A 12,500-nucleotide genomic window follows, 5' to 3' on the forward strand; every position below is an offset into this window, starting at 1 on the left:
GCAGAGTGTAATCACAGGAATTAAATATATATATATATAATATATATATATATATATATATATATATATATATATATATATATATATATATGTATGTATGTATATATGTGTATATATATATATATATATATATATATATATATATATATATATATATATATATATATATATATATATTATATATATATATATATATATATATTTATTTATGTTCTTTCTATGCCAGTCTATAACCACAAATTTTCTTATCTAGTAAATCCATCGTCTTCGTTTTCTTTCCGTGCTTGTTTTGCAATCTCTCGGCCCCCATTCTGTTATCCATTATGTTCATCTATTATTTGCCCTGCCCATTTATATATATATATATATATATATATATATATATATATATATATATATATATATATATATATATATATATATATATATATATATACGTACATATACATATATACAAATATATATACATATAATATATATGTATATATGTTTGTATATATATCTATATATATATATATATATATATATATATATATATATATATATATATATATATATATATATATATATATATATTCATATACTGTATATATACAGTATATATGTGAGGTTTAAGTTTCTGAAATAGCATTTTCATGTTAAACTATATATCTTCCAACCCATTGGTTAATTTTAATCTTAGATGCAAACTGTTTAAGTTCTTAGTCACAAAAACAAAGAAATGGTAACATTAGTGAAGAAAATAAAATTAGTAGTAGGAAAAAGAACAGAGAGAGAGAGAGAGAGAGAGAGAGAGAGAGAGAGAGAGAGAGAGAGAGAGAGAATCCTAAGTGTTGCGCAAGGTATGCTGATGACCAACCGTCTCTTTGAATCAAATATTATCGTGGACGGATGTGATTGCGACCGCAGTAATTCCCAAGTCAGTCTTTGACAGGTGTTCCAGCACAAGTCAGATTGATGTTGGAATGATAATGATCATATGGTAGGTTTTTTTTTATGAAGTTATTTATATGATTCGTTTAAATAATTATTAGAACATATTTGTTTGCGTTCATTATACAGTATATATGTATACATTATATGTATATATATGTATATATATGTGTGTGTATAAATATATATATATATATATATATATATATATATATATATATATATATATATATATATATACTGTATATATATATATAAATGTGTGTGCGTATATATATATATATATATATATATATATATATATATATATATATATATATATATATATATATGTATATATATATATATATATATATATATATATATATATATATATATATATACTGTACATATATATACATATATACTCTATATATACATATATATATATATATATATATATATATATATATATATATATATATATATATATGTATATATATGTATATATATATATATATATATTTATATATATATATATATATATATATATATATATATATATACACACGTAAAATATGTATCCATCATCATCATCATCATCATCAGCTACTGATTGTTCACTGCAGGATAAAGGCCTTTGACGTCCTTCCACTCCCGTCTGTTTATGGACTTTCTATGCCAGTTTATACCCGCAAATTTTCTTAGCTCCTCATTCCATCGTCTTCTTTTTCTTACCGTGCTTCGTTTGCAATCTCTAAGGACCCATTCTGTTATTCTTTTTGACCATCTAATACCTGTCATTTTCATTATATGTGCTGTCCACGTCCATTTTATCTTACTTGTTGTTAGAATATCCTTTACTTTTGTATCCATGTTGATCTTTTTCTGTCTCTTAGTGTTATTCCCATCATTATTCTTTCCATAGCTCTTTGAGTTATAGCTAGTTTATGTTCTAAGGCTTTAGTAAGGCTCAAAGTTTCTGATGCATAGGTTAATACTGGTAGGACCATCTGGTTGATTACTTTTCTTTTTAGAGAAAGTGGCATTTTATATGTTCATAGCTTCGTTTTGTTTTTAAAAAAAAAAAAAAACCTGTCCACCTCATGCTTAACTTTTTTTTCTTTTCTTTTTTTCGTCTCGTATGCCGGGGAAACACTGTCTTTACTAAGTATGTATATTCATTAACAATTTCTAGTGGTTTATACATAGCCCGTATTTGCTGACTCCACATTTCATTGGTCATTATCTTAGCTTTAATCATATTCATTTTCAATCCTACATTTCTTTTCTCAATATTAAAATCTTTTATTATCTTACAATTCCTCCTATGATTCACTATATAGAATTGTCATCTGCAAGTCGTAAGTTGTTAAGGAATTCCCCATGAACGTTGATTTCTACATTTTCCCAATCTAGATTCTTAAAAACTTCTTCTAGGCATGCTATGAATAATTTTGGAGAGATGGGGTCTCCCACTCTAACTCATTTCTCAATTGGAATTTTCTCACTATATTTATGTAGTTTTAGGATTGCTGTACTTCCTGTATCGATATCTTCAAGTGTTTTAACATACGATTCATATTTCCCTGCTTTAGAAGGGCTTTCATTCCTGTTGAAGTTTTGACAGAATCAAAAGCTTTCTTATAGTCTATAAATGCCATGAATATTAATTAGTTTGGCATGCTATGTTGATTTTCCATTAGCTGGTTAATTACATCGATGTGTTCAGCTGTTGAGTGTCTGCTTCTAAATCCTGCCTGTTGTCTTGGTCGATTATAGCCTTTCTGTTCGTTTTAATATGATCTTTGTAAACATTTTATATATTACTTATTGGGCGGTAATTTTTTTCAGGCCTTTTGTGTCTCCCTTTATGTGAATTAGTATAATGATAAATTTTTTCGAAGCTGTAGGTATGGAGCATTCTTGTAGATATTTTGTGTAAAGTTCAGTGAGTTTTACTACTCCTCCAACTATTATTTAATCAATTGTTATGCCACCTTCCCTTGTGCTTTGCCTCTCTTTATACATTTTAGTACTTTTTTTACTTCTCCTACTGGAACCTTTGGTACCGGATCAGGTGTTTAATTATTTCTATTGACTAAGTTATTTTTATGTGACTATTGTAGAGATTGTATAGAAATAGGAAAACCAGCCTAATACGAAATAGAAACTGATAAACTATCAAATCATAAAAATAGAATTGATTAACATCTTAAAAATGTTGAGTAAATAAGTAAAAGAGAAACTATGGAACAAAATATTTGTCAATATGTTCAAGAATAAAATCATGGTCATCAAGTTGGAATTTCATAGAATTCCACCGACTCAACAGTATAAGAAGGAAGACCATTACAAAGTTTTTTTTCCCATCCAAAAGAAAGATTAACATGTATTATTGAACTTTCCTAAAGGTATGGCAAGCTTTTTTAATCTACTCCATACCTAGTACTACGCGGTGGAAGGTATTGTCTATGAAGATCTGAATGTTAAGGACGATCAATATCATGAAATAATTTAGCCTGGATGTCTGACATTAGCACAAAATTCAAAACATGACAATGAAATAATTAAAACATTCTTATAGATAGACAGGCTTCTTCAAACGTTGAAAGTTTTTCTCAATATACTTTTTTGTGCAATTAACATACCGAATATATTTCTCAAAAGTTAATTGCAATAAAAAAATGACATCTATCATTTTAAATAAGCGGTATGCAGTACAAGAAACATTGTTGATGAAAAGATCTGAAAACTTCTGAATATAGAGACTGCAATGTTAACAGTCATGCTGTGAGTTTCGTGATTTTTTTAACTTAATCCAATGATTTGAACTAAGCACTAATCTTAGCTGGATCTTCTCTAAGAGATTCGTCAATCTTATGTCTACACTCATATAGGATCTATGGAAAGAAAGTAGCATCATCTGCATAAGCAATAACCTTATTTTTAAACCAAACTAGTATCATGTGTACCATAGCTCCTAAAAGTAACTTAAGTGTGCGGAGGAAAGAAAGTAGCATCATCTGCATAAGCAATAACCTTATTTTTAAACCAAACTAGTACCATGTGTACCATAGCTCCTAAAAGTAACTTAAGTGTGCGGAGGAAAGAAAGTAGCATCATCTGCATAGGCAATAACCTTGTTTTCAAGCCAAACCACGTATCGTGTGTATCGTAGCTCATAAAAGTAACTTAAGTGTGTGGAGCAAAAAAATACTACAGTATATGAACATGAAGACGCATGTGCCTGATCGCCTATCGTCTCGGTAGAGTTGGTTTGCGTGGTTACTCGTCCCGGTTGCTAGTTATTTGCTATGCTTATGTTAGAAGTCTCTAATCTTACTATGTCATCTAATCTGTATAAATTTTATCTGCACAATATTGTAGAATAATACTCTACCTTATTTCTCTTCCATTTGTTTTGTTAAAGTTTTTAATGTTTATATAGGAGATATTTCTTTTAATATTGTTACTGTTCTTAAAATATTTTATTTTTCCTTGTTTCCTTGCCACATTGGGCTATTTTCCCTGCTGGAGCAGCCCCTTTGCTTATAACATCTTGCCTTTCCAACTAGGGTTGTAGCTTAACAAATAATAGTAATAATAATAATAATAATAATAATAATAATAATAATAATAATAATAATAATAATAATAATAATCCATTAGAAAATAAAGTATATTACCATCCAAGGTCATATATGGCTTCTAGTCCCAACAATCAAGCCTACCACTTTTTGCTCACCTCACGCAACACGTGACAAATGATATCGGCCAGAGTGTTGGATTATACAGCACATTTTGTTAACGTTAGTTTTGGGGAGCTATAATAAAGGATATAAAGAGTAAAGGACTAAGAAAACTGCCAATCAGCAACTCTTTCCAATTGATTAGTTGAAAAATCATTAATATAAAGAGAACTTATTCCAAATGCTTATGTCAAAAGATAAATTGAAATGAAGACAAACCATTCAAACTTCATGCTTAGAATCTAGGGATTTCTGTAAAACACCGATAGTTGTAAGAAGAGCATCACAAACACGAAAGCCATTACAACAACCAAGCTGTAAACTAGGGAATAGATGATCACTCTGCACATGCATTCAAATGTTTTGCCAATAAACATTCATTACATTATGTAATATGAGTTACAGGAAATGGACGGTAATCAGCAGGGCTAAAGCTATCACACCACATTTGCCTAATGGAATATCATTACCAATTCTTCAAGTGCATGATTAAAATGTTCTAGTAAACTTTCTGAAATTAGCTGGCAACGTAGGATCTAGGAAATCACCTCTTCTTCTTCTTCTTCTTCTTCTTTGTCTGCATCTTTTTCCAACCTTTATGTGGGGTCGATGTTCCTGACCAGCTTTCTCCACCTATCTCTGCCCCACACTTCATCACCGGTTAATCCCTTTGATCTAGGAAATCACCTGTCTTCTGAAAAATAAATCTACTATTTGGGTTTACTTTTCCCTAATCATTGGGTTAAGTAAAAGAATTTTTGTTCCGCGGGACCTAAAACTTAGCTAGTCAGTTTAGCTTTAGGAAAACATAGAATAGGTAGATTGAGACTCCTACTGCTCTACTTAACACCAATAAAATTAATTACCTTCTTCAGTATTCATTCATTCATTTTGTTGTAAATGTTCATAACCCGAACGGTCTTGCATACCTAACGGTATTCTGGAATTTTCCAAGTGACGAATAAGCAGGTGCTTGAGCAAGCAAGAATTTCAGTCATTGAATTCCCCAAAGATCTGGTTTCTGTACTTCCCCCAAATGCTCTTCTTCATTTATTACCAAATACAGTAACATGCACAGTGACATCATCGCATTGGGAAGGAATCCGGGAAGTTCGTCACTGGTTTTTACGACGGGCGGATCATTGTCATAACCTGTTACTCGCTGGCCCCGTAGGGGGATAGTGTCGTCAGTGCACCTCACGCGATTTACTGTAGGCATTACTCAAGGGTCTTGGCAGGGTTCCCGCTGGCTCTTGCTGCCATTGCTTTATATACTTGTACTTTACCTCCGTTCTTGCTTCCTTCTTCCCTCGTGCTGTCCAACCTATTCTAACCTCTACTTCATGGAGTAACTAAAGGGTATTCCCCCCTTTCCAATTGAGTGCCAAATGGTCCCACTGTCCCCAGCGCCCGGCTATGTAGCCCAAAGTCATACATCTACTCTTGTGACTTACTGCGGATCTCTATAGAGGTCCCGACTCCCGAGTTCGGTCCCCGCCAGGGACGCGAATACTGTGAGACCTTCTACCGGGGGGTACTCCCACGTGGCGCCTGGGGGGGGGGGAGGTTAGAGGGGACTAGTGATAGTCCCTGCTGGCTAATGGTCGCCCGAGGAGGACGATGTAAATCGTCTCTGTGGAGACCTAAAACCTGCAACTTTAAGCAACTTTTTAAGTATTTTGTAACCATTACAGTACACCATTTCCATTCAACAAGACTAGAAAGACAAACAAACAAACAAAATAGAACCACAGAGATATCTAGACCTGAATATTGCCTTGTAGGCCTAATGGTACATATGTACAGAGAGAGAGAGAGAGAGAGAGAGAGAGAGAGAGAGAGAGAGAGAGAGAGAGAGAGAGAGAGAGAGCTTTATTACGGAATCTCGAATATCAAAATCAAAATGCATAATTTTTGAGTGGGAAGTTTGTCAAACGACATGAAGGTAGAAAGAGCTACAACAACTTACGAATACCGAAAGCTAAAAAAAAAATAGATATGGTAAATATTCTCCTTCCAATCCTCGGTCTTTCTGTTATTCGAGTTATGGGCAAAATATTTTGTAAAACTGCGTTGGGCAGGCACAAGGATTTTCACTTCTCCCTTAAGAATATACCCGCTGGTATAACGATAATCATATACTTTATGCCTGAACGTTGCTAACGAGATTGAAAAACCTGTTGCTTCAGGCTTTTTCGTTTGTCTCACATTTTGTTTATTTATAACGTTGATTTCTCAATAAGCTGATCTATGGTTACGGATGAATTTGGTGGGCAATTACTGGATGAAGTTGGAAGTGTCGGTCTGATTCTGGCAAGGAGGATTCTGGAAAAATTGTATGAATTTTTGTGAATCCAGAACTCAGAGTAAATCTGGAATAGGTGGTGCATATTCCTCTTTCCTAAATACAGTCCATCTACAAAGATAGGACAAAATGAATATCACTGAAGTTCTTTATTGAAAAGAGAACCGAATTCGTAATAAATGGTTATCTAGATAATAGACTTAGTTTGTTATTAATACTAGTAACATATACAGTATATGCATATCCCCTAATACTGCAACTACTTATGCAAAGCTCGGGTATTGATTATTCTCCTGTGCTTTTTGCAATGATACTTTTCATAAAAGTGTTATTGGAATTAACATTTTATCTCCACCCACAAATTCGTACCCAAAAAAAAAAATAAGTAAGTAAAAAATAAAAATATAAAAATAAACCTTCATTTACTTCTGCAATAGTAAAAACCAAGAAATATCTGAAAATAAATTATAATGTAGAAAAAGGTAAAATTCATGACTTTCGTATTATTATTATTATTATTATTATTATTATTATTATTATTATTATCTCCGCCAAGGAGGTTATGCGATCGAGTCGGTTTATTTATTTGTCTGTGTCTCTGTGGACATTTGTCTATGTGTCTGTGGACAGGGTTACGTCAAAACTACCCGATGAATTTTGACGAAATTTTCAACACATAGATCTTCGGTCATGGACGACTCCATTAACCTTTGGTGAAATTCAGAACTCTCTGATTGTTATTAATATCATTATAAAAAGTTTGCTCACAATTTTATAGCACAATGGTAAACATTTATTAACTTTAAAAGCATGATTCCTCAAATTAGAGTAACCATGCATGAAAAAAAGTAAACAGAGAGAGAGAGAGAGAGAGAGAGAGAGAGAGAGAGAGAGAGAGAGAGAGAGAGAAAAGTCGACTACAATTCCGATGAATATAACGAAGACAGATCACCACACAAGGATAGCCTACACCTCTTAAACAGCGGCTGAGAAATCATTGAAAGTGATGACGTCAAATAAACACTAGTCCTATGTGGTTTGGCTTTGGCTCCCACGGTTCAAACCACAAACCAGGATGCCACAAACGTTTGTGCTTATATCCTGAGTTGGAGGGAGGGACGGAGAGTGAGAGACTGGCCGGTCAACTTAACATTAGCCATGTGGTCTATGTTTGTTTCTTGTAGATTTTTTTTTCTCAACAATTATTACAATCTTCACCTATCAACTGGTAAGACCATCAAACTGGAACGTACTGTAATTTGATCTTCATGTTTCTCCTTTACATTTTCTCATCGAATATATTCGCAATTTCATTTTAAATTTTCTTCTTTGAAGTGAATGTTTAAGCGAGAGAGAGAGAGAGAGAGAGAGAGAGAGAGAGAGAGAGAGAGAGAGAGAGAGAGAGAGAGAGTCGAAACCTTTCTGTTTTATTGGTAGACAACTACTGACGCAACAACAGACTTTCACGTCTAGCTTTTTTTTTCTCTCTACCGGAGCTGCAACCTACAACAGTTGACTAGCATCTGATTAGGTGATCAGAGACTTAGTTGATTTTAGGACACACGCCTGTCCCTCCCTCCTTGTCTTGTCCACGAATCGATCACGAGTCACTCAAATTGCCAGCTGAGTGCGTTACCGTAACACTGCTAGAGCAAAAGCTGTAAAGTTGAAGATGAATATCACATTTAAAGAAAAAGTAGATAGAAAAACACACAGAAGAGGAAAGAACGAAATAGAAGACAGGAGTAAAGTCAGCTGTGCAGGTGGAAAATAACCTCTTGTTAAATCAATCAAAAGAGCTTGAGGTAATTTGATTTCAAGCACACACATCCACAATGATTAAGAACAGGCTTTGTTTACTTTGTTAAAAAGGGAATTCAATCTTTTCATGTTGAAATAATAAGTCGTGCCAATGCAACTATTATTGTTGATGCTGTTACGTAAGTATTATCACCGCCCAGGGGATTTTGATTCAGCCATTTTTTCTTAACTGTTATCTGATCGTTCGGTCATTTCTATGATTAAATCTCAGGAGGCATTGCTTCTGTCATCTTTGGAATGACTTGTATTGTGTGAATAAAAACTGAAGGGGAATTTAACTACCAGTTTGCATTAATACTCCTTTGATAACGCATACACAAACGTATATATGTATATATATGTACTATTTTATATATATATATATATATATATATATATATATATATATATATATATATATATATATATATATATATATATATATATATATATATATATATATATATATATATATAGGAACTACAATAGATGATAGAATATTTGAATAGAGAAACCAGAAATGTAGGACTGAAAATGAATATGAGTAATACTAATATAATCTTCGATGAAAATGCAGAGACAGCTAGTAAGGGTTATGGACGAACCACAAGAGATTGTTAATAAATATATATACTTACTCAGGACAGACAGTAAGTGTTTCTCCAGGACATAAGACCGAAATTAGAGGAACGATAAGCATTGGATGGAGATCTTTTGGTAAACAAATTGAGATTAGGAAAAGGGAAATGCCACTTTCTCCAGAAAGAAAAGTATTTGATTAGATAGTCCTACCAGTATTAACCTATCCATCAGAAACTTAGATCCTTACAAAAATCTAAAACCATAAACTAGTAAAAACTCAAAGAACTATGGAAAGAATAATGATGGGATTAACACTAAGAGACATAGAGTTTTTGTAAATCATAACCCGTATACTTGATTAGCCTGTATGTAAGTTTTATGTTCTTTTGATACATGCTTGTAACTTACAGTAAATTCCTAGAGTTATTGATTATATTATATTGTAACTTATTAACATTTGTGCAAGAACTATAAGGATATTTCTTCATTTTTGTGCTTCCATGGATTATTATATATTTTATCTTTTATTTTTTGTACTAATCTTCTCCCTTTCTCTGTTTTGTTGCAGGGGCTGTTCCTAGCCTTGGCCCTCGGTGCCAGTTATGCCCAGGTAAACACCAGACCTTTCGTTCCGGTAAGTTTGGTTCCAATAATGTTTTCTGATGCATCATGCACGATCTACTAACCCGTCTACTAGCGCCCAGTTGCATGATCTTTGGAAGAGAATGACTTTAAGTCTAACCAGGAGATTTAATGCAAGGCCAGCCAGGGATTACTTAGGGATTTATAACGGGGAATTTCCCGGGAATGGTAGAAAATTAATAGAAAGCTAACCTTTAGTCATGATGATTTCCTCTGAGCATGTGGAATGTGGACAAAATGCATTGGTGACTTAACTCGACCTGGCTAAAAGGTTGCTGACTACAAGGCAGTAAAAAGACATAGCTGAATGGAGAGACATTCATGGAAGAATCGATTGAGAACATCGTTTCTCATGTAACTGATTAATTGGATCTGGAATGACTTAAATATCTGGAAAGATCTAAAGATTTTTTTTCTAACATTTTGTGGAAAATATTGACACAATCAGATCTCTTAAAAGTTATGCGAGAAATGTGGGTATGATGAGAATCGAATAACAATTAGCGAAAATGTTTTCATCAAGGACACGAAATGTGATTTAATAAGAATTCTAGAAATACCTTAATTTTAGTAGATCGTAGTAAATGATTATCAATGCCTCGTGATTAAGAAATTAACCAAATACTTTCATTCCCTTTTAAAAACTGCAAAATTTTCTGAAAAAGTTAAGTTGCTTTAAATGAGAATTTACTAATGAATAAAACCTATACTTACGCTTTGCTCTTATTATAAAAGCTTTTGTTAAATATATGAGACTATAATTTCTAGCGAAACGGGAATTCCCAATAAGAAATGGACGAGTGCTTGCCGATTTGGCGTGTTTCTCTGTATGACTAAAGGGAGCTGGGCATGATATTAACCTTATGCATTGATCTACTAACATGTAGACTCCATTGGCATTGTCTAATATTCCAAGTCCTTTGTTTATTTTCGGGAGGTTGATGGTGGGTTACTGCTCAGGCGTTGTTTGCGATGGTTTGTTGGAGTTTTTCATATTCTTGTATGAGGTACCAGCTTGTATGAGGTATCACTTGCTGGTATTTTAAAACGAGAAAAGGCTTCCCAGTAATCAAACTGGATTTCCCGAAAGTTATTTTACAACGGCCATTTATCTTGTCTCGTCGTCTTCAGTTTCATAAATGCTCTGTAGGATTGGCCCATATTTCGTTTGACACGGGCTCTTGCGTTGGAACTTGACAAAGTTCACAACCAGTCAGTTTCACCAAGATGGCCGTTACGAGAGCACGTCTCCCCAGAGGGGAATTCAAGCTATTTCTGTAATTTATTGCAGTTTTATTTATTTCGTAATTGAATGTATGTATAAAACTCTCCATTTACTGCCTAACTGTTATTGTTGATACTCAAAACTATCATTGAAATGATCACAAAATAAGAGCCTGTCAATAATGTGTAATTGCAAGAGAAGCTAACTATGACGAAGTAAAGACTAATTGAGAGAATTGATAAAATCAAAGGTAATTATATACTTTAATTTTATGGCAAATACATGAACCATATCTAGTAGTTTTATCTTGTTTTGTGCTTTTTGTATCATTATCAATAGTGCAAAATAGTTTTTTTGTGCCCCCCCCCCCTCCCTAAAATCAAGGTTACCCTCTGAAAACCACCATAATTGTGTTTATAGAGGGGTTCACCAATAACCATGGTCAGAAATCTATCAAATCTTAGATAACCAGTTGGAGAAATATATGATTCATGTACTTATAGGTTAAAGCATCACTGATTATCGAACTTTCAATCGCTCTCATCCACGTATCATCTATACCATGAATTTTTAACATCCTGTCTATTGCAAGTAAATTGTAATTTTGCATCCATATTCTTGATTAGCGGCCCAGAATGTTGCAATATACCTAGTTTGACCTGAATTCTATCCTTAAGAAGTACTAACTAGTTTTAGCTGGGTGAGAACTCACTACGAATTATTGGAAATTCACCTGTAATTACTCCAACCTTTGATTGCTAAGACCAATAAACAACATTGACTATAACTAGATCATGACGTTGGAAAACTAACAAAGGGAACTATTTTTTAAGTTCTTCTAATAACATATGGGCAAAATCACCTTTTTTTCTTTTATAAGATCCTCTTTTATAAGTAAAAATTTCAAACTTACAGCGAATGTTTTCATGTTGAACAGGTTGACATAAGTCTTTTTTATAATTTATATAAAAAAGACCCATTTTAATGTTATTACTCTTCTTGAGATATTTTATTTCAATTATTCATTACTTTTTTGGGGTTTGTAGCATCCTGCTTTCCCAACTAGGGTTATAGCTTAGCTAGTAAAATAATAATAATAATAATGCTTCTGTCTGACTAACTTTATCGCTCTTTGAATTTGTTTAGGCTACTCAGGATCCTCTAAGTGGGTCCTGATGCTACTAATGTTGAATGAGAATAAAAGATTAATAAACCTTCAGAATTCTTCCTGGCAAAGATTAGTATGAAATAATCTAACCAGTGGATTGTTCCTGTATTTGTT

At 32.9% G+C, this 12,500-nt stretch overlaps 1 protein-coding gene across 5 annotated transcripts in view; it reads left to right on the forward strand.

The window, feature by feature from the left end:
• LOC137641555 (uncharacterized) overlaps positions 1–12,500 on the forward strand; it is a 73,364-nt gene that overhangs the window by 41,431 nt on the left and 19,433 nt on the right. For 3 of the 5 annotated variants that reach the window (XM_068374227.1, XM_068374231.1, XM_068374230.1), the window contains exon 2: positions 9,920–9,985. In XM_068374227.1, coding sequence (XP_068230328.1) covers positions 9,920–9,985 — 66 coding nt within the window. The remainder of the gene's footprint in view (positions 1–9,919; positions 9,986–12,500) is intronic. The other 2 variants (XM_068374228.1, XM_068374232.1) reach the window with 1 other exon arrangement.

Source organism: Palaemon carinicauda, chromosome 5, assembly GCF_036898095.1.
Source record: "Palaemon carinicauda isolate YSFRI2023 chromosome 5, ASM3689809v2, whole genome shotgun sequence".
Taxonomy (NCBI): Eukaryota; Metazoa; Arthropoda; class Malacostraca; order Decapoda; family Palaemonidae; genus Palaemon; species Palaemon carinicauda.